The sequence below is a fragment of the Purpureocillium lilacinum genome, assembly GCF_023168085.1.
Source record: "Purpureocillium lilacinum CBS 284.36 DNA, scaffold_8, whole genome shotgun sequence".
Classification (NCBI taxonomy): domain Eukaryota; kingdom Fungi; phylum Ascomycota; class Sordariomycetes; order Hypocreales; family Ophiocordycipitaceae; genus Purpureocillium; species Purpureocillium lilacinum.
The window spans coordinates 2,815,035-2,842,953 of NW_027072118.1; the positions used below are offsets into that span (position 1 = coordinate 2,815,035).

The 27,919-nt window shown below is 65.2% G+C and overlaps 9 protein-coding genes across 9 annotated transcripts; 4 read left to right on the forward strand and 5 right to left on the reverse strand.

The window, feature by feature from the left end:
• Positions 1-1,772: 1,772 nt before the first annotated feature.
• On the forward strand, positions 1,773-5,477 carry PLICBS_010574 (putative NRPS-like protein biosynthetic cluster; the record flags this gene model as incomplete). The annotated part of the gene is made up of 4 exons (XM_018326292.2): positions 1,773-1,833; positions 1,889-2,084; positions 2,150-2,648; positions 2,703-5,477. 4 exons carry the CDS (start codon positions 1,773-1,775, stop codon positions 5,475-5,477), a joined length of 3,531 nt encoding a protein of 1,176 aa, XP_018174609.2.
• A 223-nt stretch (positions 5,478-5,700) lies between these two features.
• Positions 5,701-8,808, reverse strand: PLICBS_010575 (uncharacterized protein; the record flags this gene model as incomplete). Its single annotated transcript, XM_018326290.2, has 4 exons — positions 5,701-7,552; positions 7,604-8,565; positions 8,630-8,737; positions 8,800-8,808. 4 exons carry the CDS (start codon positions 8,806-8,808, stop codon positions 5,701-5,703), a joined length of 2,931 nt encoding a protein of 976 aa, XP_018174607.1.
• Positions 8,809-9,236: 428 nt separating this feature from the next.
• Positions 9,237-12,035, reverse strand: PLICBS_010576 (uncharacterized protein; the record flags this gene model as incomplete). Its single annotated transcript, XM_018326289.2, has 1 exon — positions 9,237-12,035. One exon carries the CDS (start codon positions 12,033-12,035, stop codon positions 9,237-9,239), a length of 2,799 nt encoding a protein of 932 aa, XP_018174606.1.
• A 3,408-nt stretch (positions 12,036-15,443) lies between these two features.
• PLICBS_010577 (uncharacterized protein) lies at positions 15,444-16,441 on the reverse strand (the record flags this gene model as incomplete). The annotated part of the gene is made up of 2 exons (XM_065601954.1): positions 15,444-16,369; positions 16,438-16,441. 2 exons carry the CDS (start codon positions 16,439-16,441, stop codon positions 15,444-15,446), a joined length of 930 nt encoding a protein of 309 aa, XP_065458026.1.
• A 244-nt stretch (positions 16,442-16,685) lies between these two features.
• On the reverse strand, positions 16,686-17,677 carry PLICBS_010578 (uncharacterized protein; the record flags this gene model as incomplete). Its single annotated transcript, XM_018326285.2, has 3 exons — positions 16,686-17,030; positions 17,085-17,249; positions 17,300-17,677. The coding sequence occupies 3 exons, from the start codon at positions 17,675-17,677 to the stop codon at positions 16,686-16,688; spliced, it is 888 nt and encodes a 295-aa protein (XP_018174602.2).
• A 246-nt stretch (positions 17,678-17,923) lies between these two features.
• On the forward strand, positions 17,924-18,188 carry PLICBS_010579 (uncharacterized protein; the record flags this gene model as incomplete). The annotated part of the gene is made up of 2 exons (XM_018326284.2): positions 17,924-17,975; positions 18,028-18,188. 2 exons carry the CDS (start codon positions 17,924-17,926, stop codon positions 18,186-18,188), a joined length of 213 nt encoding a protein of 70 aa, XP_018174601.2.
• Positions 18,189-18,691: 503 nt separating this feature from the next.
• PLICBS_010580 (uncharacterized protein) lies at positions 18,692-20,440 on the reverse strand (the record flags this gene model as incomplete). The annotated part of the gene is made up of 2 exons (XM_018326283.2): positions 18,692-19,924; positions 20,000-20,440. The coding sequence occupies 2 exons, from the start codon at positions 20,438-20,440 to the stop codon at positions 18,692-18,694; spliced, it is 1,674 nt and encodes a 557-aa protein (XP_018174600.2).
• A 3,516-nt stretch (positions 20,441-23,956) lies between these two features.
• Positions 23,957-26,160, forward strand: PLICBS_010581 (glucose-repressible alcohol dehydrogenase transcriptional effector; the record flags this gene model as incomplete). The annotated part of the gene is made up of 2 exons (XM_018326282.2): positions 23,957-24,854; positions 24,920-26,160. 2 exons carry the CDS (start codon positions 23,957-23,959, stop codon positions 26,158-26,160), a joined length of 2,139 nt encoding a protein of 712 aa, XP_018174599.2.
• A 513-nt stretch (positions 26,161-26,673) lies between these two features.
• PLICBS_010582 (uncharacterized protein) lies at positions 26,674-27,870 on the forward strand (the record flags this gene model as incomplete). Its single annotated transcript, XM_018326281.2, has 1 exon — positions 26,674-27,870. One exon carries the CDS (start codon positions 26,674-26,676, stop codon positions 27,868-27,870), a length of 1,197 nt encoding a protein of 398 aa, XP_018174598.2.
• Positions 27,871-27,919: the final 49 nt, after the last annotated feature.

Genomic DNA, 27,919 nt, shown 5'->3' on the forward strand with positions numbered 1-27,919 from the left:
GTCCGCGTCCTTCTTGGCGAACAAGCTCGGGCCAAAGATCCGCACCCCGGCGCCACATCTGCGGAGGAACTGCTCGCGAGAAGCATCATATGACCGGCACTCGTCTGGATCAGGCGGCGTGCGGCGGCGAACCGCATCATGCGTCTGCACGAACGTAGCCAGTCGCAGTTTCGCCAGGGGGCACAATGGGCATGGCGAACGACGCTGCGCGACGCTGCGCGACGAGTCGATGACCCCGCACGAGATCGTGGGCACCACGGCAGGGGAGGCCTCGGAGAAGGTGTGTTCATCCGCCATGTCTTGTGTTTGCGGACGGACGGACAAGGCACCAGGTGATGGTGGTGTATTTGGGTCGGTGGCGGCGGCAGAGTGGCCCCCCCCATGTCCCCCTCCCCTCTCAAAGCGTGCTTGGACGATACGCACCGACCACAGCCAGAAAGGGAGACGAAATGAAGATGGGGGCATCGGCATGCAGCGCCCTCGACGTTGGTTCAGACGGCCCACCGCACGGATGCCGGCTCCAGCGCGCGCGCGCACGCAAAATAGATGAGCTCAGGGGTAAGGCTGGTGGTGATGAATAGACTGTGAGCCCACTTGACGCCTCCACGAGCGAATGACGTCGAGGGCGCATTGTCTGCGGACAATCCAAATCCAAATCCAATGCAATCCGCACACGGCGGAGGCGGCGCCGCCGCCCATCCCCTTGCCCTTGCCGCTAGATCAGAAAGGTCGCGTGTCTTGTTCTCGTGTCTTGCCCGGCCAGGCCCCCTCGCAGTGGCCCGGCAGGGTGCACCCGGGGTCGGTTCATCATGCGGCGCGGGCGGGACCTTGCTTTGTCGAGCCGTTCGCCCGCCCTGATGCCTGCGTGGTCGGTGTTAGACACGGCCGCGGCCCGCGGGAATAATTTAGGTCGACGCCCGTCCCGTCCGCGATTCCAAACGCTCTGTTTCCCCGCATGGTGCGGGCGGGCAGGCCGACAGGCGGGCATCGTGATCGGGGGTCATTCGTAGGGCTGCCTCGCTAGGGACGGCCGGGGGGTTAGTTCCCCGCATCGTGATAGCCGACGCGGTAGTTGGCAAGGGGAGGAAAAAAAGATTGAGGCGTGGTGAGTGGCCACACCCATGTCCATCTCGTGATGGCCGAGTGGGGGGCCTCTGCTGTTGGGAGATGCAGGGTTCCTCGTTGGCGTCGCCGGGGTGTAAGGGACTCGGGCGAGCTTCGGCCGAATGGCGGTGCGTGCGGCCGTGGCGGACTGTTGTCGTGGATTGTGATGCCACACGGACAGAGCAACCTTGGAAGTTTGCTGGAGGGGCCCAGCTGCCTGACCGGGTTTCCGATGCGAGGCAGGTGGCTGATGCCGCGCTCCTCCTTCGTACTGCCAAGCACGCTTGGCAGGGGCAAGGCGCTGTGCCGCGTAGGTACAAACCGGCACGGCACTGTTGCTGGATGTCGCACCGCCGCACCGCCCCTCCAAGCCATCGGCTGCTGTGGCGGGCGCTGTGGCAGATGCTGTGGCCGTGCGCGCCGCTCATCAACGCTACCTACTGTGGCGCCAGCCTGGCAGCGATGTCGGTGTGCTCCCGCTGCGTGCCCGCTGGCCAGCACTCTGCTCTGGGCTCCCGTCCAGGTCCTCTGCTCCCGTCTGGTGGGGGCGGGGCCGTGACTCAATCCACCTACTTCGCAGCAGTCTTCCCAATGCCTCCGCCCTCCAGGCGTCATAAACACCACAACTCACCTCTGGCACGACACGTCCCATCGCCATCGCACGCACCATGGCGCCCCCGAGCCAGCCCGATCCCACAATTGACCTCGACTGGGGGGCCTACCGCGGCGGTACGAGCCATTGACTGACCCCAAGTCCAGACCAGGCCTCGCTGACCGCTAGCAGCCATCCACGAAATATTTGCCTCCAATGCGGCCCAGTTCCCCGACCGCACGTGCGTCGTCGAGACGAGAAGCTCCCGCGGCCCCGAGCGCACCTTCACTTACCGACAGATCAACGAGAGCTCCAACCAGCTGGCCCATCACTTTCTCGCCAACGGCTGCCAGGTCGGAGATGTCGTCGCCATATACGCCTACCGAGGGTCAGTGGCCCTGTCTGCCCCGCCCCGATCTACCATCCCGCGCACAGCCGTTGACACCCTCGCAGCGTCGATCTCGTCGTCGCCTATATGGGCGCCCTCAAGGCCGGTGCCACTGTGAGCGTTCTCGACCCCCAGTACCCGCCCGAGCGCCAGAAGGTCCTGCTCGAGGTCGCCAACCCGCGCTTCCTCGTCTGTATCCAGCGCGCCATTGACGAGTTTGGCGAGCTCTCGGCCCTCGTCAGGGACTTTGTCGCCGACAGGCTGCAGATCAAGAGCACCGTCCCGGCCCTGCAGCTGCTCGACGACGGCGGCCTCAAGGGCGGTGACGGCCAGGACGTGCTCGCCCCGCACGCGTCCGCCCGCGCGCAGGTGCCAGACGTCGTCGTCGGCCCCGACTCCATCCCCACCCTCAGCTTCACCAGCGGCTCCGAGGGCCGGCCCAAGGGTGTCCAGGGCCGGCACTTCTCCCTGACCCACTACTTCCCGTGGATGGCCGAGCGCTTCGGCCTCTCCGACAAGGACAGGTTCACCATGCTCTCGGGCATCGCCCACGATCCCATCCAGGTGCGACGAGGCTCTGCTCTCCCGTGGCTCGCACGAGGCTGACACAAAGCGCAGCGAGACATCTTCACGCCTCTCTTCCTCGGCGCCCAGATCGTCATCCCCCCCGCGGAGCTCATCAGCTATGAGCTGCTCGCCGAGTGGATGCGGGACCACCGCGTCACCGTCACCCACCTCACTCCCGCCATGGGCCAGATCCTCGTGGGCGGCGCCGTGACGCAGTTCCCGACGCTGCGCAATGCTTTCTTCGTGGGCGACCTGCTGACCAAGAAGGACTGCCGCAAGCTGCGGGACCTGGCGCCCAACGTCCGCATCATCAACCTGTACGGCTCCACCGAGTCGCAGCGCGCCGTCTCCTTCTTCGAGATCCCGAGCCAGAACGAGGACGAGGCCTTCTTCGAGGGCTTGCCCGACATCATGCCCGTCGGCCAGGGCATGCGCAATGTGCAGCTGCTCGTCGTCGACCGCGACGACCGCAGCAAGCTATGCGGCATCGGCGAGCAGGGCGAACTCTTCATCCGCGCTGCCGGTCTCGCCGAGGGCTACCTGGGCGACGACGAGAAGACGACCCAGCTCAACCGAGACAAGTTCCTGACCAACTGGTTCGTCGACCCAGCCCAGTGGACGAGCGAGTACGAGCGGCAGCGCGCCGCCGGCGCCTACGATGCGCCATGGACCCGGTTCTACAAGGGCCCGCGCGACCGCCTGTACCGCACCGGCGACCTGGGCCGCCGCCGCGAGGACGGCAGCGTCGAGTGCACGGGTCGCATCGACTCGCAGGTCAAGATCCGCGGCTTCCGCATCGAGCTCGGCGAGATCGATGCCTCGCTGTCGCAACACCCCTACGTGCGGGAGAACATCACCGTCGTCCGTCGCGACAAGAACGAGGAGCAGACACTCGTCACGTACTTTGTGCCCGAGATCAAGCGCTGGCTCCAGCACCTGGAGCAGGACAGCGCCCAGGAGGTCGACGAGTCCATGGGCGCCATGCTGCGCCGCTTCAAGTCGCTGACCGACGACTGCAAGTCGTTCCTAGCCGCCAAGGTGCCCAAGTACGCCGTCCCAAGCATCTTCATCCCGCTGGTGCGCATGCCCCTGAACCCAAACGGCAAGGTCGACCGGCCCGCCCTGCCGTTCCCCGACGCCGCGGACCTCGCGCTCCTCGGCAGGAGGCGGGCGTCGTCGACCACGGCGGCCAACATGACGGACACGCAGCGACGCCTGGCGGCCATCTGGGCGGGCATCCTCCCCAACCGAACCGCCCGCATGTTCGTGCCCGCGTCCAACTTCTTCGAGGAGGGCGGCCACTCCATCCTCGCGCAGCAAATGTTCTTCAAGCTCAAGCAGGAGTGGAAGGGCATCGACCTGCCGGTCCGCGTCATCTTCCAGTCGCAGACGCTGGAGGCCCTCGCCGCCGAGATTGACCGCGCCCAGGACCCCATCGGCCTGCGCCTCGACGCGATGCCGCTGCCGGCCGACAGCGACGCGGGCGACGAGGCGTACGCCGCGGACGCACGCGAGCTGGTGCGGCAGCTGCCGGCGTCCATCCAGAGCGCGCCGGCCGAGGGCCTCTCCTCCCCGGTCATGCTGCTCACCGGCGCCACTGGCTTCTTAGGCTCGTACATTCTCCATGAGCTGCTCGAGGGTCCCGCCAAGGCGGCGCGCGTGGTGGCGCACGTGCGGGCCAAGGACGCCGCCTCGGGGCTCGCGCGCCTCGAGACGACCAGCAAGGCGTACGGCCTGTGGAAGCCGTCGTGGGTGGCGGACTCGAGGATCGAAGCAGTCGTCGGTGACATCTCCAAGCAGGACCTCGGCTTGTCGTCCGAGGCGTGGGAGCGGCTCACGCGGGAGGTCGACGTCATCATCCACAACGGCGCCCAGGTCAACTGGATGCTGCCGTACTCGAGCCTGCGCGCGGCCAACGTGCTCAGCACGCTGGCGTGCGTCGGGCTCTGCGCGACGGGCAAGCCCAAGCGCCTGGCGTTTGTCAGCTCGACGTCGACGCTCGATAGCGCGCACTACGTGGACCTCTCGCGCCAGTCGCCCATCCTCGAGGCCGACGACCTCGAGGGCAGCCGCAAGGGCCTGGGCACGGGCTACGGCCAGTCAAAGTGGGCGAGCGAGTACATGGTGCGCGAGGCCGGCAAGCGAGGACTCGTCGGCGCCGTGGTCCGTCCGGGTTACGTGACGGGCGACCCGGACACGGGCATGTCCGTCACCGACGACTTCCTCGTCCGCCTGTGGAAGGGCTGCCTGCAGGTCGGCGCACGGCCCGACATTGCCAACACAGTCAACACGGTGCCCGTCAAGCAGGTTGCCCGCATCACCGTCGCGGCAGCCCTGCAGTTGCCCGCCGTGCTCGCCGGCCAGCCCCTCGGCGTGGCCCAGCTGACTTCCCATCCGCGCGTCACCCTCAACGACTGGATCGGCGCTCTCGAGGTCTACGGCCACTCCGTGCCCCGCGTTCCCTACCGCGAGTGGTGCGACCGCGTCGTCGACTACATCGGCGACACCTCCAAGGAAGAGCACGCCCTGCTCCCGCTCTTCCACTTCGTCGTCGGCGACTTGCCCGCCGACACCGTCGCCCCGGAGCTCGACGACCGCAACGCCGCCGCCGCCCTCCAGCGCTACACGGGCGAATCCGACGCCCTTGCTAAGAGCGCCGTCGACGTCGACATCCTCGGCAGGTACCTCGCGTACCTCATCGCCGCCGGCTTCCTGCCCGCCCCCACCCGCGCCGGTGAGCGGCCGCTGCCCCAGCTTGACGACGACACGCTGCAGAGCCTCGCAGCCGGGGCACGCAGTGTCGTCGGCAGCAGAGCCAGGGCTTAGACAGTCCTGCTGGAGCAAAATGGCTTGGAAGAGGAAAACAGGCGTTTTGAATCTAAATAAAAGTCATCTGTTCATCCCGCACACGGCGCGTCTCGTGCCCGACCGGCCGCGTAGGCGTCCGGGCAAGTGCAAAGGTTACATCTAATCTAGACCGCAGGCTGATGCTATCTGGTATCTCTATGCTGCATTGCACAAAATTAAAATGGTATTGTGTGTCGATTAATCACACGTAGCGGACCTCGTCGAATAGGCCGGCGCGCACCTGCATCAGGCCGGCCAGCTCCAAGAGAAACGACTGAAATATGATGACGTTTGTGATGACGTGTGAGACCGACACCTGTACCTCTTCCTCCTCTTCGTAGGCCGCCGCATCGACGGCTCCCTCAACCTCCGCAGCTGCTGCTCCAACGGCGCCAGTCTCGGAGGCATCCTCGGCGTTTGCCCCGTGCTCCTCCTCCGGCGCCGCCCCGGCGGCCAGCTCCTCGGGCACGCTCCGGGCGGGCCTGTCGAGGCGCAGGGGAATCGGCTTGAGCCTGTCGTCCGGCAGGCCGACGCGCCTAGCGAGGGTGCTCTGGTCGATGGCGGCAAACGCCGACGCCTGGCTAGTCGCGCTGCTGTCTCGGCGGCGGCGGTCGTCGAGCGCGTCGCCGGCGGCGCTTCCGGGCGACAGGCTGCGGGCGCCGCCGCTGCGGCTCGGGTCGGCGTAGTTGATGGGAAACTCCTTGGGCGGCACGCGGATGGCGTTTGGTGTCATGAGCTCGGGCTGCACGCCGCCGGGCGTCGACGTGCCGGAGCTGCGGCTCTGCTCCTTGCGGCCCTTGGGGCTGGCGGAGCGGCTCGGCGTGCCCAGCTCCGAGAGGAGACGCTGAGCGAAACCCTCGAGGGCCGACGGCCGCGACGGCGACCCCGTGCGCAGAACCTCGTCCATGCTCGGGCGCTCGGGCGTTCCCTGGAGCGGCGGCTGCGGAGACGCCTTCCGCGGGGGGTTGTCCAGCATCGTATCGGCGGTCTGGAACGCCTCGCGACGCTGCTGTAGTAGCTCGTCGAAGCGGGGGACCGTATCGCGGTACGACGAGACTTGGTCGCACAGCCGCTGCAGGATCGCCAGGATCCGCGGCAGGGTGCCCGTCGACCATTCGGGGCGCGTCCTGCACCGTTTCAGCGCCCTGAGCCTCTCTGCCTCTGCGTCTGGGGCGACGGGCTCCACCTCGCTCGCCGAGGCGTCGTCGTGTTCGCCGTCCCCAGCATATGCGTAGCCGCTCGGACTGCGCGCCAGCCAGCCCTCGATGCTCATGTACCCGCAGATGGCAAGGTCCACCAGCGTCTCCGACACCGAGAGGTTCGTCTCCACTGGGTTGACGAAAAAGGTCTCGAGCAGGTCCAGGATGGCGTTAAGCAGCGGGTCATCCGCACGCAGCGTGTGCTCGCGGATGTCTCTGGGGGCGCCGGGCAGGCTGTCGGGGATAGCCGGCAGCTCGCGGTTGTTGGTCGAGACGCGGGGCGCCACGAGCCGCAGCGAGCACGGGTGGCTCTCCAAGCGTGTCATGGTGTCCTTGAGGATGTTGGCGTACGTCTCGTCAAAGTTGCCTTGCCCGCCGATCGAGGACGCGAGCGAGACGAGATACTCGACCTCCTGCTCGTGGGCACCGACGGTGCGGTCCACCGAGTTGGCGGGCAGCACCTCCGTCTTGAGCAGCGTGATGACGGCGTAGCGGTGATGCCGCTTGAGGATGGCCGAGACGAGCTGCAAGGTGACGTGGATTGTCTGCTGGTTCCGCGAGCGCAGGCATGCGAGGATAAGGTCGACGAGGTTGAAGAGGAGCGGCGTGGCGGCGTCCTCGGACTTTTCGGCCATCATGGTCGCCAGGTCCATCGACTTGCGCTTCCGCGCGAGGCTGATGGATGACCGCGGCTGCTCCCTGGAGGGCAGCGTATCTGGCAGGGCCAGGAGGTAGTGGAGTATGAGGTTGATCATGTCGGGGTGGTTGAGGGACTCAAGGATGCGCCGCAGGTATGTCAGCACGGCCACCGACGAGCCTCCATCGATATCGGAGGACTCTAGCAGCGACGGATACCTACGACGCGGTCAGTGGGGTTCGACGCGAGAGTAAGAACAGACGGCTTACAACAGCTGCTGCAGAAATATAACTTGAAAGTGCTCGAGCAGGGTCGACTTGACCTCGACCGACTTGCAGTGGTTCAAGACGTCCTGCCAGAAGAGCAGATGAGACAAAAAGGTCTCGAGGTGCGACTGAAACTCGGGGGAGCAGGAGCTGACAATTTCGTAGCTCGACGTCGGGTGCTGGTAGTCGGAGAGGGCGAGGATCGGGGGCAGGTCGTGAGGCGGGTGGTCGATGACGAGCTTGCGGCTGAGCTGGCTGTAGAGAGCGCCCAGACCCGTGGCCATGAGGGTGGACAGGTCGCTCTCGACGATCCACTGCTCGAGGGCGGCGGAGCTCGAGGCGGCCTCGATGATGTAGAGCAGGCCAGTGCGGGCGAAGTCGCCAACCTTTCCCTCGTGGTGGATGTAGTCGACGAGGATGTAGAAGAGGGGGAAGTCGGCTCGTTGTGTGCGGCCGGCGAAGCCCGAGGAGGGCGCCGGCACCGGCACTGGCACCGGCACGTCGGCGATGGCACTACGGCCCTGCGGCGCGGCCTCGTCCTGTGTTCTGAACCACGCGGGCAGTATGGATGGGTCGAGGCGGATCTTGGTGGTGATGTTGAAGGCGAGCTCGACGACGCGGGACTCGGTGTCGAGGCCGAGATGGACGCCCTCGGCGCCCGTGATGCGGACGAGCAGGTTGGTGAGGCTGGTGGAAAATGTCGGGTTCTCAACAAAGGCTTCCTCCTCGCTCTCGATGAGGGTCGCGAACAGCAGCACCGCCTCCTTGATGATCCACTCGTTATGCGAGGCCGTGGCGATCTTGCCGATGGGCACGTAGATTTGCTTGATGGAGGCATACTGGATGCACGGGTGCGGCAGCGGCCGGCGGCTCTCGTCGCTGAGGATGTTGGTGAGCTCCTGCAGCCGTATCTCGAGCGTCTCGGCCGCGTCGCCGTCGCGCAGGTTGGTCGTGCGCCATGTCGACTGCGAGTAGCCATGTCAGTTCCATCGCTTGCAGCCACAGTTCGGGTGAGCGGCAGAGACGCACCAGCAGGCTGCCGTACTCCTTTTCGAAGCGGTGCAGGCGTTTGGCGGGGTCCTTGGCCTGGTCCTGGCGGGACGTGCCCGCCGAGAGGGGGCTCAACAATCGTGACCACTGCCGTCGTCAGCACGCACGTCGGTGGTCGGGGAGGACCGTCTGAGAGGGCAAGGGCTCACAAAGTCCATGGTGTCATGGTCGCCTCTGAAGCGGCGGTGGCATGTTGAGGTGGAGGGTGGAGATGCGCAGGGTATTGTCGACGGACGTCTGGTGTCGCCCGACGCGCCCTGCAGGTACGAGGTACCTGCCCGGATCCGAGGCACGCTACATTTTAGCGCGTCCAGGGTAGTCGATGCTGCTGCGAAGTAGTAATAACGAACAGTTAATGCATCGCGTACCGACATGCCCGGCTCTGCCAATCTGGCAGTGTACGTTTCAGGAGGCATGAGCCGCAGCTTGGCAGAGCATCGAATCTCATGCTCGAGACCCGATCAAATGCACCCACCAGTCGCAGTCACAAAAGTGTCAACACCGCCGATACGTCACGCGTCACGCTTACACAACGCGGGGCGACAACTTCTCACAACGATTCATTCTACCTAACGCTTCTGTTCAGCTACGCCGGGCTCGACGGCTCGCCTACGCTTCCGCTGCTGTTGCTACCGTGCGCACCGATTCTTCCCGCAGGCCGAGCCGGCTCCACGGCCTCGTCGCTCGCCTCGGTGAACCCACTCACGTCGCTCAGCATGCTCGAACTGCGGCCCCTCGACTTGGCGCCGCGCGGCTCAAAGACCGCGGCCGTCGGCGGCGGGTGCCACGGCAGGCCCGGCGGCATCGTCGGAGCCGAGATCGGCGGGAGCATGTCGCCCGAAGACGCGCCCCAGGGGCCGCCGGGGAAGTGCGACGCGGCCGCCGGGTTCGGGTTCCACGGACTCTGGCCGTACGGCTGGTGCGCGTCCGCCATCATGGGTGGAGCCTCGATGGGCATGCCGTTGACAGGATTGACGTAGGTTTGGAACGCCTGCACCTGGGCCTGGAGGGCCCGCAGCTGCTCGCGCCTGGAGGCGTTGGTCGCCATGGCCTGGTTGGTGCGCTCCAGGTAGTTGTTCTCCATGGCGACCGTGTGCTCGGCGAACCGGACCCTCTCCTGGCGGCGCCGCTCGGCTTCGTCAAGTCCGCGGTTGTTGGCGTCGGTGAGGTTGGCGAGTTCATTCTCAATCTTGGCGATGCGCGTGGCGATCTTGTTGCGGCGCGTGTTGAGATTCGACTTCTCCACCTCCTTGGCCTTGACCTCGCCTTCCAGCAGCGACTTGTGGCACTTGAACTCCTTCTGGGCGCCGTCAAAGACCTTCTTCTCCGCAGAGAAGGTGCGCTCAGTCTTTTTCTTGCGCTCGGTGAGCTCCGGGGCCGTGTCGAAGTTGTCGAGCTCGGTCGCGCGGCGCTCGGTGTCGCGTTCGGCCTGCGCCTTTTGCGTCTCCTGCTGGCGGATCTTTTGCTTGTACTTTTCGTCGTTGTTGCCGGCCGTCGCGAGTTGATTGTCGGCGGCCTCGTTGTCCCGCTTCAACGAATTGACGCGGTTCTTCCAGTCCTTGCGCCACGTCTTGAGCCGGTTCTTCTCGTCCGCGAGCCTCGCCTCGGCGGCGGCGATCGACGTACGAAGCGTCGTGGCGGGCGAGTCGGGGCGCAGGGCCTGCTGGCTGCTGGCCGGGCCGGCCACCAGGGGGGCGTCCTCGCGCAGGGTCTCCTTAACCGTGCGGATGCTGGTGGTGAAAATCACCTGGTCCGTCTTGGTGTCGACGAACTCGACCACGTACTTGGCGGCGGGCCGAAGGCCGTAGATGTCGCCCGTCCAGTGCGTCTCCTTTTCGTCGTCGATGGTGTAGATGCGCGTCGGCTGCCAGAAGGCGTTGTTGATGCGCACGTAAAAGGGCTTGGACGTGTCCACGCCGGCGGGCGTCGTCGAGTGGCCGTTAACCTTGGCGTACGCTTCGGGCTCGGGGAAGTGGCTGGTGTTGAAGCACACCTCGTCGCTGCCAATGTACGAAATCCAAATCTGCTTCGGCTGCCCGTCGAACGAGGGGGTGCTGCCCGAGTTGTGAATGTCGCTCTTGTTTGCCACGCCCTTCAGGCTTGATATCTCGTACTCCTTCATCGCGACGATCTTAGTGCTCGCGAGCGCCGCCCACAGAGGCTGCTGCAGTCGAACTTGTGCGCTCTGCTTCCGCCGCCTCTTGGCGACAGCGGCCGAGCTCGTCGCGGACAGGCCCGTCTCGGTGTCGGGGGGAGGGACAAGGCTCGTTTCCGCAGTCGACGTATCGTTTCCGCTAGAAGTTGCGGTGCTGACAACCGCGGAGCCGGGCTTCCCGGCCTCGGGGTCCGTCGAGTTGAAGCGCTCCCGCCGCAGATACCACTCCCGGACGTACCTGACGATGCCCTGCGTGAGGATGTGGATGGCCAGGATGCTCTGCAGCCAGCCGTGGCCGTCCCTCTTGTCTTGCCAGGCGGAGGGGCGCAGGAATGAATCTCTCAGCGCGGCCGGCATGCGCCAGCCATCGGGGACATGACGCGCGAGTTGGGGCCAGTACACGCGCGACGCGCGTACGAGCTTGTGCAGGAACATCCAGATGAAGCAGGCAGTGACGCCGCGCGAGGAGCCGTCCTTTGCGCTCGCTCCGCCGCCGAGGGTGACGGCGACGACGGGCTTAGCGAACTCGAGCATAAAGTCCTGTATGGGGGGCCACAGGAACACCCACACGAGGAAGAAGAAGAAGTCCATGGCCATGGTGGTGGCGAGCGAGGGCATCTGGGAGATGCCATCCATGATGTCGCCGAGGTTCATGTTCCAGCCGGCCTTGCTCATAACGGGCGGGACGAAGGTGAGGGTGGCGAAGAGGCCGTAGACGATGGTGAGAGAGACGTAAGGGAGGTGCATGAGGATGATGAGTATGGCGAGGGTGTCCTGGACAGGCAGGGAGCGGACGACGGTGGAGGCGAGGTCGAGCGGGCCCGAATCGCGGTGGACGTCGGCATTCTTGAGGGCGTTGACGTCGATCTGGCGGGCGCCGTCGACGCCGTTGGCGACCGCGGGTGCGCCCGACAGCTCCGACGACGACGACTCGGACGAGGTGCCGAGAGAGCCTCGGCGAGCATCGAGGGTCGCCGCTGATGCCGCGGCCAGGGCGGAGGCGGCGCCATCGTGCTTGCCGATGCCGTTGAGACCGTTAGCGTGCGGCGGCGGTGACGACGGCCCTGCGAGGGCACCATTGTCGGGCGACCTCGCGGGGCCGTCAAGGTGGCCGTGGCTCTTCTTGGGCGCGATGCGCTTGCCGGGGCCTACGAGCCCATTATCGTGCTTCGATTCGCGGGGACCTGCGCCTCCTTGCTGTCGCTTGCCCGAGCCCGACGCACGAGGCATGCGCAGCTTGTGTTCCCGGTTGGCGTGCGGACCCGCGACCTCGTCCAAGGGGCAGGACCGGCAGCGAGCGGGAACGAGACTGGGAGGGAGAGCAAGGTTGACGAGAGGGAGAGAAGGGGGGGGGGCTTTCGGTCGGTTCGGTCGATTGCTCGATGGTTCGGTCGTGAGACGCTGGTAACGATGCTGGCACTGATGCACGCGGACGAGAGAGACAAGAAGGAGAGGGAGGGGAGAGACGAAGCGTCGACGTCTGTCCCTCTCTCGCGGGCGTGGGCAGCAGCTGTGTCAAGGGAGGCGAGACCAAGATTGTTTGGGAGGAATCCAGGATTTTCCTCACGGGTTTGCAGGAACGGAGGAGGGCAGGATGTGACGGAACGGGAATAAGGCCGGGTCTCTGGGGCGGGCCAGTGAGCGAGGCGCTGGCGGGCGGCGCTGGCTCGAGAGTGCAGCGGGCGGGCAGCAGATGGAGCGGAGCAGCCCTGGATGCCAGTGGAGAGTTGCACCTGATGTGACGAGCGGCAGGGTGCCCTCCCAGGACTTGGACGCCTCCACTGAGCTGCCCGAGGAGTGTTCCAGGGCGGCGGGTGCCTTTCACGTTTCGACGAGTGCCCGCCCGGCTGGTGCTAATTGTGGCCGCTGCCCTCGAGCGCTACGGTGCCCGGTTGTGAGCGCTGGATCTCCTTCGGTAGGCGCCAGGGTGGATCGGCCCAGGTCTGAGGAAATGTCGCGGTACTTCGACGTTGCCAAGGTTGCGCCTCCCCCCCTTCCAAGTTTGGCGGCCGTTGCCTCGACCGTCCCGCTGTCTGGCCTGGCACCTGGTGAGCGGCGGTTGCGCGTCACATTCAATGCCACCCGGCAGGCAGGCGGTGACGAGATGCTGCACGCAAGCAGGGACGTGAGTTGGACGCGCACTGCAGCTCACTCGAGTATCGGCAGGCGGCGATGCTGGTGCGGACAGCGTCCGGCCGCCCTCTCCGGGGTGGCCAACAATGGAATTCGACGACAGCCGAGGCGGGTTAAACGGGCTCGCGGCTGCGGGGGCGCCTTGGCGACGAACCGGCGCCTCTACGGCCACTGGCAGGCACCTGGAACAGGAACCTCAATACCTAGCGTGTACGGAGTACATACGTACCGACACGTATGTACATTTTGCACACTCCGTGCCTCGCCGTGCTCGTCTAATTACGTAGACTCGCCAACAGAGACAAGCTCATTGAGCCCCCAAAAGGAAAACAGCCTTGTTTCGACGACGTCCGCGCACTGGGCGCACGGTGCCGTCATTTGCGCCCTACGGGCAACGCCTGCCTGCCTGCCTGCCTGCCTTGCATGCTTGCTGCCGTCTGCTCGCCCGCCTGCGTCTCGCCCTGCAAGGCCGAGGCTGCCGCGCCCACCAGAAGAGGAAGCGAGCACCGAACAAACATGGGACGAGGGATTCAATCGCCATGTACCGGTACATGCAGCTCAAGCAGCGCTCGTGGCGCTGGTTAAGCTTTTTCTGCCCGACGATGCCGGGGTCCCCTACACCACCCGCCGGCCAGCCTCACCTCAGCGGCCTGCTCAGTGGCCACGGGAGGAGCATCGTCTTACGCCGGCGCGGCAGCTAGCTGACGTGGGAGCTTGGAGGGCCCGCGCGCCCGCGAGCGACAGAGAGGGGAGGGGGCTGGCGCACCAAGAGGTAGCTGCAAAGAAAAACAGGCAGCGTCGTGATAGGAGCAGCTGCCAGTCCCATCCGTCCAGCCGCCCATCCATCACCGAAGGAGGGCCCAACGCCGGCAGTCGAGCGGCAGCGGCGCCGGTGATGTGATGTGCGACGCAAGCGACATTGCCAATGGCACGTACAAATTGCCTACCAGGCACCACGCGAATAAAACCCCGGCAAGGGACCACCAGCTTCCATGATGCGGCCAGCGAGCGCCGGCACCGCACTCACCTGCCTTGCCGAGGCTGCCTCACCTGGCTCGCCAAACGGCCCATATGGAAGGTACCTGCCCTGCAGCACCAGGCGGTTCCATAAGTGTGACAGCGATTCCAGGTTCTGCAGCACCCGACCCGACAGCGCTCCGTCCTCGGCAACCCGTCAAGTAGATCGTCCACCTCACAATGCTCACAAGGCTCACCACCTCGTACGCGCACCCGCACACGCACAAAAAGCCCCCCCTCGCTTCCCCGCTCTCTGCGTGCCCCGGCATGGCTCGCGCTCGTCTCTCCTTCCTGCAAGCTTGCATGCCCGCATCCCACAGATCCAGTGCCAATGCCACCCCGTCCGCCCGTCTGGTCCAATCCGCCAGCCCGAGGTGGTGGAGCGCCGCCACCGCTCACTGCCGATCCGCCCATCGGCTGGCTTCCGCAGTGGCTGCCCATCTGCCCAGCGCCGCAATCACCGATGGGGATTGCCGCCGCCTCGCGCCGACGCACCTCAGATGACTCGTTTCAAGGTCCCCCCCTCCAGCCCGCCTGTTTGGCGGAGGCGGACGGGCAAACAAGACGCGGCGTCGCAAACGTTTACCAATTGAAGCCCGTTCTTTGCTTCTTTGTTGGACGTGCCTTTGGTGAAGATCAATCCCGACTTCCCGTTCTCGACGTTTCAACGAGCTCCAGCGCCTCGGAAAGTCTATCCCCGCGCTGGGCGCCCCCCACCCGCCCAGACAACCTTGGATCCGTCTCCCGTGCGTCTGCCCAACCTGGAAGTTTGCCATCTGCGCGAGCGGGCGCCTCCCTCGGCAGTTGACCGTCGGCGGGTCGTCCCATCATTCGTCCCTCGTACCTCGTACTTGCTCCTGCCCGCCACGAGCAGGAGGAGAAGGAGGAGCAGGAGGAGCTGGTGGTGGTGGTGGGAGCCCGCCAAACCCCTCGGCCATTAGATCCCGAGGCTGCCCTGCCAAGGGCGCACGATGCGTCCAACACTTCCGCGTCCAACAGTCCATCCGCCGTGCCGGCTCGTCTCGTGTCCCGCCGCCACGGCCTTGTGCAGGCATTGGATAAGAGTAGTGCTATTTGTAGAGCCAACTTTTGCTAGCTGTAGAGCCCATAGGAGCAATAGCAGCAATGACAGCAATGACAGCAACGATAGCGACGATAGCGACGATAGCGACGATAGCGACGATAGCAACGATAGCAACGACAGCAGCGGCAGTAGTGATATCAACGACAGCAATAGGTAGGCAGCGCGCCGCTGCCGCCCCATGCCTGCGCCAATGCGCAGTAAAAATCGCTGGGGCAGCATGGGGGTAGGTAGGGCGCTGCTAAGGAAAATGTAGGACGGCTCTACAACCAGCACGATATGGCTTACGAATAGCCCTACTCTTGGATAACATGGCGTGGCCAACAGCGGCGCCAGAATGCATGCATTGAATGGGGTATCGCCTCAACGCCAACTCGTACATACTCGTACACTGCCCAGAACCGCCATCACCAGAGCTCCTGTTCCCCGCCCGAGCCCGCCTCCGCAAAGTACATCTTCCACCACTCGTAGCATCCTAGGTACAGCCCGCTGCCCAGAGCCGCCGCGACGCAGGTCAACCCGAGGCCCCGGAACAGGCCGGCCGTGCCCTCGGCTCCCACCACCTGCCTCGCCACGGCCAGCGGCCCGGGCCCGGGGTTCAGGTGCGGCCACGTCTCGCGGACCGACGTGCCCGCCGCGAGCCTCATTCGCGTCTTGACAACGTCGACCGGGACGAACAACGCGGCCGTCACGCCGCCCGCCAGGCCCGCGCTCACGGCGCTCATCCCAGTCCGCCGCGCGATGCCGCCCCCGTCGTCGCCCACGAGCGCCTCCTTCAGCCGTTCGTACAGGCAAAACGTGAGGCATGTCCCCGGTAGGTGGCCCGCCGTCAGCGCCGTGTATCCGGCCCACAGCCGGCCCGGGTGCCGCGCAAACTGCCTCGCCACGCCGACCGTGTGGCCCCAGCGCCGCCGCCGCCGTCCCGGGGCGTCGTCCGCGGACATTTGCGCGTTCTGCTTGAGCACCTCGGCCGGGTTCATGATGGCGCAGGCGACAACGTCTCCGGCCGCGCTGCTCAGGGCGTACGCCACCGGCGCGGGCATGTCCACGAGCTTGGTTTCGCCCTCCCGCGGCACCAGCGCCGTCTTGAGCCCCTCGTAGACGGTGAAAAAGGCCGCCGAGGCCGGCACGCCGGCGAGCACGGTCGGCCCGAAGCCCTGATACAGGCCGGCAAAGAAGCTCCGGTTGAGCGTGCCGCGCGCCGTTTTGTAGCGCGTCGCGTACGCGGGCGACTGGATGCGCGTGATGAGCGTCTCAGCAGGGTGCACGGCCAAGTCCGTGACGAGCGTCGCTGCGGTGGCGGCCTTGATACGATTGATCGTGAGCACAGATGCTGCACACGCGGAGGATGGGAGCTCGTACCTGCCAGACTTGCGCGCCGACATCGTGGGACATGGTGACGCATATGTTGGCGTCCGTATGTGTTGGATACAAGCTTCCATGGCCCGAGCACGCGACACGGATTCAAGCTGAGCTCCAATGGACGAGATTGTCGGGATGAGTGAGGCTGTACGGCGAGGCGACCCGCCGGCGGCCGCGGGGTCCAGCGGACATGCCGCACAGGTGCTCCGCCACAGCATCGAATGGCCCACCACTCGGACGTGTCGCGCTCATCATTGCGAACCACTCCCAAACACCTCGCGGCGATATCAACTGCTCTCCGAGGCCAGCGCGTCCGCTCGCTCCGCCCAGATCTCACGCTCCAGCTCCCACAGAGGCTCCAGCGCCAGCGCCCTGACCTCGTGGTTGGAGGCCCGAGCCTCGGCGCCACCAGGCTTGCGCCGAGCCAGCCTGCCGTGTGCCCAGAACGGCCGCATCGCCCGCGCCGTCTCGTCGTAGTGATATACAACATAGTCAACACGTGCGGCGCCCACGTACGCCCCCGTGCCCGCCGCGAAGAAGCGCGCCTCGCCCACAGCGCGGCCGGTCGCCCGGTCGACGCCCACCGTGACGAGCGAGTCGACGGGCAGCGGCCTGAGCCCAGAGACGGTTTGCTGTGGAGGTCGGTGTCAGCGAAGTGGGCTTCCGCGAGCCGTGCGTCGACGTACGTGCAATGTGCCGTTCGGGAGCGGCATGCCCGGTATCATGACCTGTGTCTCTTGGATATGCACCTTCTTTAGCGGCGGCTGCACCTTGGATATCTGCTCTTCGAGCATCGCGCGAAACCGCGCCGTGGCCATCCGCAGCAGCGCCTCGGGCCTGACAACACCGGCCTGAAGTTTCCTCGTCAGCAGAGCCCCTCATATGCGACAAGTAGCCTCACCCTCCGCGACTCCACGGCGTCAAACACGTCTGCCCTCGTGAGCGTCCCCTCGCGCTTGTGCAGCGCACCGTCGCCGCCTCCGCCCCATCCCAGCCGTGCCGCCGCGGCCCCGGGGCCTCCCCACGCGACCACCTGCCGCAGTATGTCTCCGATGCGCTCCGTCTGCCGCGGCGAGGCGCCTGCAAAGATGAGCACGCCAAGGTCATGGTACAGGTGCAGTGCGCTGAGCTGCAGGCTCACATCGTCGGGGCTCGGGGCGGGGCCGGAGGACTTGCAGCCGATGGGCACGTGGGACTGCTGTCGGCGCGGACGCAGCGCGGGGAACCGCTGCAGCGTGGGAAAGACCTGCAGCGCCGGGGGGAGGCGCGGGCCCGGCATCGTGAAGACGAGCAAGGTCGGGGGACTCGGAGTCGTGCGGGAGATTGAGATGGTCAAAAGTTGGCGATGGCGCCATGGCTGAGAGCTCCGTGACCGTCCATGTTGGCGAAGCTGTGGTGGGGCCGGGACCTACTGTAAGGTAGCTTTTGCGGGGCGCCACAAGGCGGGCAGCTCCCACGGCCCCGTCACCACTTCCATTGACGACGTGAATGGCACTCACCCGCGTCACCACCGACATCACCCAGCATGCCGCCACCGAACCCCGAGCTGAGGCGCCAGGTCATTGCCATCTACAAAGGTCAGTCGCCAGTCTGTGTCTGATGGTCACGAGCCGCGCTCAGCCCCTCCAGAGCTCCTCTACCTCGGCCGCGAGTACCCCCTCGGCTTCGGTTACTTCCGACCCCGGCTGCACAAGGCCTTCATCTCACGGGCCGACGAGCGCGACGAGGCCAAGATACGCTCCGGCATCGCCCAGGCCGAGTACGTCAAGAAAGGCAAGTCTGCCCTCTGATCGAAGCTGGGGGTCATCGCGCGGCTGACACGACACGTTACGGCAGAGATTGAGGCACTGTAAGATCGTCGCCCTGTCATTCACACAAGCCCTGCTTGGTTCGCTCGTACTTTGCCCGGGACGTGCACTCGTAATGCATAGATGCCATACAGTAACGCCTCAAACGCACCAATGTCCGTTGATATGCAATCCCGCGGAATCTGCGGCTCCCCCCTCGCCGCCCCCTCGCCGCCCCCTTGTCCCAGCCCGTTCCGTCACACCACGTTGCTCCAGTCCGTCTCCAGTCAGTCAGTTGGCTAATCGGCAGGCAGCTACTACTTGAAACGGTACCGCACCCTCAGGAAGCGGTACGATGCGGATGCTTGAGCGAGGGCAAGGCTGGCGGCGGGACCGCCAAAAGTAGTAAAAAATTGTACAAAGCAAATGAACCGAAATTCGTGACGGCATCAAGCCGCGGTTGGTCGTGTCCGTGTATAGAATGGCCTTGTTCTGGCATCCGGCTCTCAATCGTCGCTCCTCTTCTTGGCCCACCACGCGCCGACCTCGAGGCACTCGCCCCAGCTCGCGCCGCCGTCTCCCATGAGGTCGCCCATCATTTTCCCGAGCCAGACGTCCCACTCGTCCTGGCTCTTGCCGCTGACGTCGCGCAGGATGGGCTCGAGCGCCTGTACCTGTTGCACGACCGTCAGGAGTGCCGTCTTGCGCAGCGCATGCTGCCCGGCCGTGAGGGCCCGCTGTTCCGTCCTCTGCTGCGCGGGGACGCCTTTGCCCTTGGCCTCGTCCTGCCCATTGCGTGTGAGGACCACGTCGACGCCCTCGCGCTCCCAGCGCACCTCGCCCAGGGGCACGGCCAAGCGTCGCGAGCGTACGTCGGCCAGTGTCTCCGATTCCTGCAGTAGCGCGGGCCCGATGAGCGTGCAAGGCACAGCGTTGAGGTCCAGGTTCTCCAGCGCTCGCGAGAGCCAGTTGTTGTACTCGACGAGGAACGCGTTAAGCGGCGCCGACAGCGGCGTGTTTGCCGACATGACGTACGCGCCGAGGCTGGCGGCCGCCTCCTGCTCGTCGGCGTCGGCGCCACCGCCCTGCGCGGAGCCGGGCACGTGCGGCCGCAGCATGCGGATCAAGTGATCCGACTCCCAAATCTCCAGCGTGCCGCCGGGCCGCAGCAGGCGCAGGTACTCGTCGATGAAGGCCTGGTTCTGCTTGTTCGTGGTGGCAAGGCTCATGTCCTTGACCATTACCAGGTCGAACTCGCCGGTGGGCAGCGGCCACGGGAGCTGCCGCAGGTCCCAGCCGATGAAGCGCCACTTCATGTCCGGGTCCGGCTTGCCTGCCTCGGGAGCCAGTGGCGCGATGTCAATGCCGGTGAAGGAGATGCCGCCGTGGCCGCGGCCCTTGAAGTAGCGGTGGCACATCATGCTCCAGAAGCCGGAGCCGCAGCCGATCTCGAGCACCCGCTGGGGCGGCTTCTTGATGAGCGCCGGCGAGCACACGGGCGCGCCGAAGAGCTGGATCAGCAGGAGCGTCCGCAGCGATTGGCGATGTAGCTCCGTCAGGTCCGAGGGCAGCGGGTAGGGGATGTCGTGGAGGTAGGTTCGTCCGTTGCGCAAGACAAAGGGCCGCGAGGCCGCGCCCTCGCCGGCGGTCGGGTCGGAGGTCATGGTCGTGCGGGCGGAGATGGAGGTTGCGCCGCTGGCAGACGAGACGGACTCGGCGCTCGTGGCGTGGACATTCATCTGGAGGCACGTGTGTCAGCGGCCGATATACGTCTGCCGGAGGAGGAGGGGGTTGGAGGGGGGAGGGGCACCGACATCGAAGCCATGCACGCCTTCTGCGAAGCGTGGACGGTTCATCGAGGAGGGAGACTTGGCGGATGCGACCCTGGGCGAGCCGGCGGCTGCCTTGAGACCGTCGAAGCTCCCGGCCGTCAACACGGTCGTGCCCGCCGTCGTGGCCGTGGTCGCGCTGGCGGCGGGGCGGTCGTGCAGCGACGTCTCGTGAGACGAGCGGCTCGCCTGGCTGCCGCTCGAGGTGCGCGAGTGGCCGAGCTTGCGACGGGCGCCCTGGTAGTCGGCTCGTGAGGTGGAATTGGAGCGACGAGCGGTGGACGGGAGGCCGCTGGAGCGTCGGCGTTGTTGCTGCTGCTGCTGCTGCTGTTGTTGCTGCTGCTGCGTCGGCCTGGGTCGGTGGACGGGGACGGGCATGTGCCCCGAGTACATGAAGGCGGCGTTGAAGGCAAGCTCGCCAGCCATGGTGGTCTAGAGGTACCCGCCTGGCGGGGCGGCCCCGTAGTACCCGGATGTGTGCTGTGGGTGCGCCTCTCAGGGAGCAGACAGAGCGAGACGGGAGGGAAGGGGAAAAAAGGGGGCTGCGCAAGGGCCGCTTCGCGAGCTCCAGCGGTCGCGGGGCGGATCCTCCGCGGCCTGCCTGGCCCGTCTGAAACACCGCCAGGTGCCCTCAAGAGGCGCACGATGGAGGCAGCGCCGCTGCAGTGACACCCAAACGCTCGCGTGTCGCGGGCGGCGATACGAGCGACCTGCGACGTCTTCGGCTGCCGCGGCGACGGCGGATCTTCTAGAATGCTTCTTGCCGCCCGGCGCGATGACAACGGCGGCGTCGATTCCTCGTTACACGGCGAGCCGCACGGGGCCCGGCCGTCCCAATCGACAGCGTCCACGACCTGTCTGTGCGCTGCGGACACGGCCGTCTGCACGCGATGAATCTGCCTCGCGAGTCGACGGCAAGCGACGTATCAGCCGGGCGACGCAGCCGAGCTGTCGTTTCTTTTGCTTTTCTGTTTGGTGTTTCGCCGTTGAGTGCCGGTGGAGGGCGCTGCCGTCATGTCCGCGCGGGGCTCGCGCAGCACTGTCCTCTGAAGACCGGCCTCGTTCCCGTCGCAGGCTCGATTTCCTGGTGTCGCTGCCGCCGGGTAGGTAGGGTCGTATCGCGCGTCGTCTGTCTGCGTCGCGTTGCTCCCTGGACCCTGCCGACGTCTGAGATGGAGGCGGCGATGGCTGGACGTGGCGTATGCCGGAGAGGCGACGTGCGGCCAAGCACCTTTTGAGCTGCGCTTGGTCCGAGGCAAGACAAGGAAGGCCAGGTAGCACGAGGACAGGTATCTCAGTACCCGTGCCTCACCGTGCACCGTACTTGCACGAGCGCGCCTTGGGACCCCAGCTCGCGGGAGGCAGCACGGGATGGAGGGCGGGGAGTCGACGACTAGTTGCCTCTTGCGACTGCGAATCGCTGCGTGCGACTGAGAGCGCGGTGGGGCGACACAGTAGCTATCAAGCGACAGAAGTGGCAGGCCGCGATGCTGGTCATGGGCCCGGAGGGGAGGGCGAGGGCCGAGTCCTGGACAAAGTGCGTCGTCTATATACTCACTCGTCCACGCCGGGCTCGCAAAGCCTCACACCTTATCTTGGTCGCGCGGCCGCACGCCACGGCCTCGCCCAATCTCCTCTGGATATTAGCCTCGCAAGCCCCGAACCAAACTCACGAGCCGGGCCCGCTGACGACGATTGAACAGATTGGATTGGCATTGGGGTTCCCGAGCCCGGGTGGCCCTGTGGAGCTGTCGAGACTGACGAGCGTCTAACCCCGCGTTGAGCGGCGTGGAGCACGCACGCACGCACGCACGCACACCCACAGAGCAAGAGGCCGTTGGCCACGCTGCCGACTACGGAAGCTGCCAGCTTCAGCTTGCATGGCGCACCCTGGTCGGCCGCCTTCTGGCCTGTCGTCGGCGGGTGCGATTAATTAATGCCACTGGTCCCCTGGTCGGGGGTGGCGTGCCGTTACATCCACGGCAGACAAAAAGTCGCGTGTGCGCGCGGACAGGTGGGTGGCCCGCAGACGTCACTGGGCGCCGTGGCTCCGGCAAGGCTCGCTGCGCCGTCTCGTGCTCCCAGCATCGTCACGGAACGGAACGTAGCAGCAGCGCGCGGCCAACCGTGGGGGAGTCGTCCGCCTCCGTAGGAGGTGGGAGGTGGGAGGTGGCAGGTGGCAGGTGGGAGCTCGATGCCGGGCATCTGGGCGGGTTGGCAGGTCTAGCGTCATCCTTTCCGGCTAGTGCTCCAATAGCCAAGACTGATATGCCAGCAGCCATCATCGGAAGCGCACGCGGGAGTTCGCCCAAGTGCATCGTGCCAGATGGACCTGACTGGACCAACGCAACTGGGCGCTGTGGCGGTTTCGGCTCCGCCTTCAAAGAGCCTCAGGGCGCCCGTGAACCTGTTGTTGCGACGGCCAGCTTGCCCCGAGATGGTAGGTCGGCCAGCGGCGTCCTTGAGTTTGTCCGGTCGAGACTGAAGCCCCTGCTGCCGCGCAGACCTCAATCTCACCGAGTAGGGCTATTTGTAGAGCCAACTTTTGCTAGTTGTAGAGCACATAGGAGCAATTGCAGCACAGCAACGACAGCAACGACAGCAACGACAGCAACGACAGCAACGACAGCAACGACAGCAACGAAGGCAACGAAGGCAACGAAAGCAACGACAGCAACAGGCATCGCGCCGCTGCGTGCCTACGCAAGTGCGCAGTAGAAATCGCTAGGGCAGCATGGGGGTAGGGCGCGGCCGAGAAAAAATGTAGCAGGGCTCTGCAACTAGCAAAAGTTGGCTCTACGAATAGCACTCCTCATCTCACCAGCCGTGAAGCCGAGCGCGCATGTCGTGCGCCAGGTGACGCCATGGAAACGGCAACTGGCTGTCGACGGATGGCTGAGGGTGCGTCGATCGACGTCCGTCCACCTCGCGGCCGATTCGCTGCGTGGCCCGGCGCACAGCGACAAGGCACAGCAAGACCGCATCCAGTTGACGAGCAAGACCGTTCGAGTCAGACACGGCCGGGGGGCATCAGACTGCAGGCCAGCTTGGGACAGGCAGACGTTGGCACAATATCACGTGACAAGGACACTCGTGCCCCAGCCGTTACACCGGTGAACACTGTGCGTGCCGTGCACGGTCCGTATGGTCTGCGCACGTGACACGACTGACGCAGTTTGTCACCGTGGTCGGTGGCCTCGTCCGGGTCTCGACTGGCCTCACCTCGACGTCGGCAACCGGTTTTCTGCAACTCAATATCGCTTGATTCAATCAGTGTTTATACCATCCATTGCGCTCGCTCGTTACCGTACGTCGTCTTGGGCGGCCCTCGTCATCCCCGCTGCCTGCACTCCGAGCTGCCCTTCAGCTTCGCGTCGTGGCCCTCGTGCAAGCTCAGACATAGCTGACATCGTCTTTTCTCTCTCTCCCTTCAGCCCTCCGGCAGTCCGAGCAAGCCGCCCGCCCATCCGTTGCGCTTGTCCTCCACGACACGACTGCAGGCATCGACGGACGTGACATCGCGTCGACGGCCGACCCTCCACCTCTCTCTGCCTCGCCCTCGCCGCGCGCCCAACGCTCCCCGTCGATGGGCCTGTGACAGCGTCCCACCCGACTGCGGCCCTCACGATTGCACATGCAGCGGTTGCCGTCGCCCCTCGACCCATGCGAAGACGCGAGCTCCGTCCTCTGTCTCTCCTTTCGAGCTACACGCGAGGCGCACGTCGACCCGGCCCTGACTGCCCGCCATCGAACCCACTTTCCAGCCTCCCCCCACTTCCATCAGGCAAGAGATAGATGCCGGCCCGGCCGCGACGTAGTGGCTCGACGACGACGACTCCTCGCCCCAACGCGTTACGGACTTGACACCGCCGGCCCTCCCCCACAACCGTCACCTCCACCACCACCACACGCTGGCCCACGCGCGAGGTAGACGACGCCCTCATGTACTCCCAGAACCATCAGCAGGGCCACAACGCCCGGCTGAATGGGGCGGGACGCGGGATGCCCAGCCTGCTGTACAACTACCAGCAGCACCCGCAGCACCAGCACCCGTCCCAGCCCCAGCAACATCATGGCCTGCAGCACGACCACGGCATGCCGAGCTCCAATGGCCTCGGCCATCACTCCTCCTTCGCCTCGGGCGTCATGTCCGGCTCCAACGCGTTTGGCGGCGGCGGCATGCCCAACGGACACTCAGCCGCGGCGCGTGGCGCGCAGGGCCCCCCTAATGAAATGTGGCAAGAGCAACTGCGGATGCACAAGGAGGCCGAGCGCGCCCACTCGGCCATGACTGACCAGCAACAGCCCCACTACTATGCTCGCCTCAAGGCGTCAGAGAATCGCGGCATCGGAGGGCCGCCGCCCTCCACGGCCAAGACGCAGGCCGATGGTGAGAACGAGGCCGACGACCGGAGGCGGCCATACAACCTGGAGCGCGAGGCGCGGCGGCAGGACTGGCACAACATGGACATGAGTGGCCAGGGCCTGCGCAACCTAGCCCTCGAGCTGTTTCGGTACCAGTTCCTGAGCGAGCTCTACATCGCCTCCAACAAGCTCACGCGGCTACCCAAGGAGATTGGGGAGCTGCGGCAGCTGCGGCACCTGGACGCCTCGTACAACCAGATCTCGGAGCTCCCCCCGGAGCTCGGCATGTGCACGTACCTCAAGCAGCTCCTGCTCTTCAACAACCAGATATCGGAGTTGCCCTATGAGCTCGGGTCGCTACACCTGCTTGATATGCTCGGCATCGAGGGGAACCCTTTGGAGCCTAACCTTAAGCAGGAGATTATGGAAAAGGGCACCAAGAGCATCATCAACGCCCTGCGAGAGGGAGCACCGAGTAAGTCCAGCTTGACCGTCGTCGCGTCTTGTCGGCCGGACGAACCCCTGCTAACGCCCGACCAGTGCCCCCGCCTCCGACCCCGCGCAAGGAGATTGTGATCCAGGAGGACGTGTCGCCGAGCCTCGAGCGGGTCAAGGTTTTTTCGTGGAACGTGCTGTGCGACAAGTACGCGACGGCGTCGACGTACGGCTACACGCCGACGCGCGCCCTCAACTGGGACTACCGCAAGAGCTGCATCCTAGAGGAGCTTCGGCTGCGAGACGCCGACTTTCTGGCGCTGCAGGAGGTTTCGACGGACGCATTTAAGGAGGACCTCAGCCCCGCACTCGCCCAGATGGACTATAAGGGCGTGCACTGGCCCAAGTCTCGCGCGCGGACCATGTCGGAGAAGGACGCGCTAACGGTCGACGGGTGCGCCATGTTCTACAAGGGAAGCAAGTACATCTTGCTCGATAAGCAACTTATCGAGTTTGCGTCCATCGCCATCAACCGACCGGACATGAAGAACCAGCACGACGTCTTCAACCGCGTCATGCCCAAGGACAACATCGCCATCATCTGCTTCCTCGAGTCGCGGCTGACGGGCGCTCGCCTGATACTCGTCAACGTGCACCTTACGTGGGATTCGGCGCTTGCGGACGTCAAGGTGATCCAGACGGGCATCCTTATGGAGCACGTGACCAAGCTGGCCGAAAAGTACGCCCGCTGGCCCGCCGTCAAGGACAAGAAGATGATTACGGTGCCGGGCGGCGACGAGGGCGACCCGCCGCCGCCGCCACAGGCAGAGCCCGGCCCGAGCCAGGAGTACCGGTCCAACACGGAGATCCCCCTGCTCGTGTGCGGCGACTTCAACTCGACCGAGGACTCGTCCGTGTACGAGCTCATGTCCATGGGCCGGGTGCCGCCGGACCACCTCGAGCTCAGCAACTACCACTACGGCAGCTTCACGCGCGACGGCATCGAGCACCCCTTTAGCCTGCGGGACGCGTACGCGCACATCAAGGGCACGGCCGAGGAGCTGCCCTTTACCAACTACACGCCGGGCTTCGCCGACGTCATCGACTACATTTGGTACTCGACCAACACGCTCGAGGTGGTGGACGTCCTAGGCCCGCCCGACGCGGCGTACCTGAAGCGCATGCCGGCCTTTCCCAACTGGCACTTCCCGGCCGATCACATCCAAATCATGGCCGAGTTCGTCATCAAGGGTCGCAAGGAGAAGAAGCAGCAGCAGCAGCAGCAGCAGCAGCAGCAGCACGCGGAGCGCGAGTCTGGCAGCGGTTCCGGGACGCCGCGGGCTTAAAGGGCGGAGGGGTGTTGGATCCTTTTGCCGCAATCTGGATGTAGTTTTGGGTCTTGCAAATGGAGTTATCGGATCTTGCAACACAGCGGACGGGGCGGAGAGGGGCTTGTGGGAATGTAAATGGGAGGAAGGGGAAGCGCACTGTACTGTTTGGGAGTTGTGAATTGTCAGCCTTGCTCGTCTACGGCTGAGCGTCGTTCTCGTCGTGATTGCCACTTGCGAATGGCCTTGTCGCCTGCCGAATCATTGCACGTGTGCGGCGAACCTGCCCGGGACGCGCTCTCGTCCCATGTTTTGGCCTTGCCACGCGGGAGGGCTCGCCCACGTCTTTTCCGCCATTGTTCCCCTCGCCGCCCGTATCTCTAACGTCTCGCCTAGCATCGCACAGTCCTGCCTAGACGCAATCACCAACAGTCCCTTGGCTCAGTCTTTATATGATACCGGGCAGAGTTTCATCAGCGACGCAGCGAGTCTTTAGCTACCACTCAGAGCGATACCGTCAGAGCCGCCGCCATGGCGGAATCCGACTCGACCCGGCCTGGTACCAGCAGCTGGACTGGAAATTTTGATGATCTCCCTACGGACGTCCTACTCGCGATTATCACGAGCCTGACCAGCCTGGCAGACATCGAGAATGTCTTGCGAGCCTCTCGTGCCGCTTCCAGGGCTTATCGCGAATTCCAACCTTGGATTATGAAGAAGGCTTGCAGTAACTATGTCGACCCGTCCAACGCGGACGTAGCGTTCATCACGCTGGCCATGCTACGCATCCACCCGTCCGAGGTGGGCCGCACAATCGATTTGTTTTCCGGAATATCGGACGCTCCGTGGGTAGTCGCCGAGCAGCTTCTTAATCGAACGACGCTGCAGGTCGAGTTCCTCAGGCTGGCCGACCACGTCAACCACCTCGCCGAGGTATACGCGAGGGTCCCGAACCCGGAGTGGTTCTGGAGGCGACTCGCTCTCAGATTCAACAGCTGCTGGCCTAACCAGAAGGACCTGCCCCCCAGACGGTTCACCCAAGAGCAGGTCGCCGTGCGGACAGAGGTAGCCGCGCAGGTGTGGCACATCATGGAGGGCGTCCGACCGGCGGCCGACGGCTCCCTAGAGGCCCTTCCCGAAGCCAGCCACTCCAAGGAAATGCTTCAGCTCATACAACGCTCCTTCTGGACTCGGGAAATGTCCGTCCGTGGCAGCCTCATTTGCGGTCGGCTCCAGGCGCGGCAGGAGCCCGTGCCGGACATGGGAAATTGGTTCCCCGATGAAGCTATCAGCGGCGGCGTGAACCGCTTCCTGCGACTGCTGACGGATGTGGTCCGGCACATCGCCGACGTCAACTCGGGTAACGACCTGACGCTCATTCAGCCGTACGCGCGTCCGAACTTATGGGACAACAGCTGGATGCTCGGCACCCGGCATTGGGCGAGCATGTCGCGGTGGCCACGGCATTCTATCACGACAGCCAAGATCGAGGATGTGACCCGCAGCTGCCACGAGGCCTTGGAGCAGTATATCGACGATGCTGACGGAGCGCCGTGGTACTTTCACTGCCGGAACATGGCCACTCTGTTCGTCAGGCGCCTCGCGGACGGCAGGATGAAGCTGCCGCTGGAAGACATGCGCGACGTGTTCTTCATGCCGGTTGTCTACAACGGACTGGTGCTGGACGTCGAGGACTGGCGCCAACTTGGAGGGGGCTCGGCAGAGTAGTGTTCTGCACCATCTGTCACGCCGAACGAGTACCTTTCATCGGGAGGAC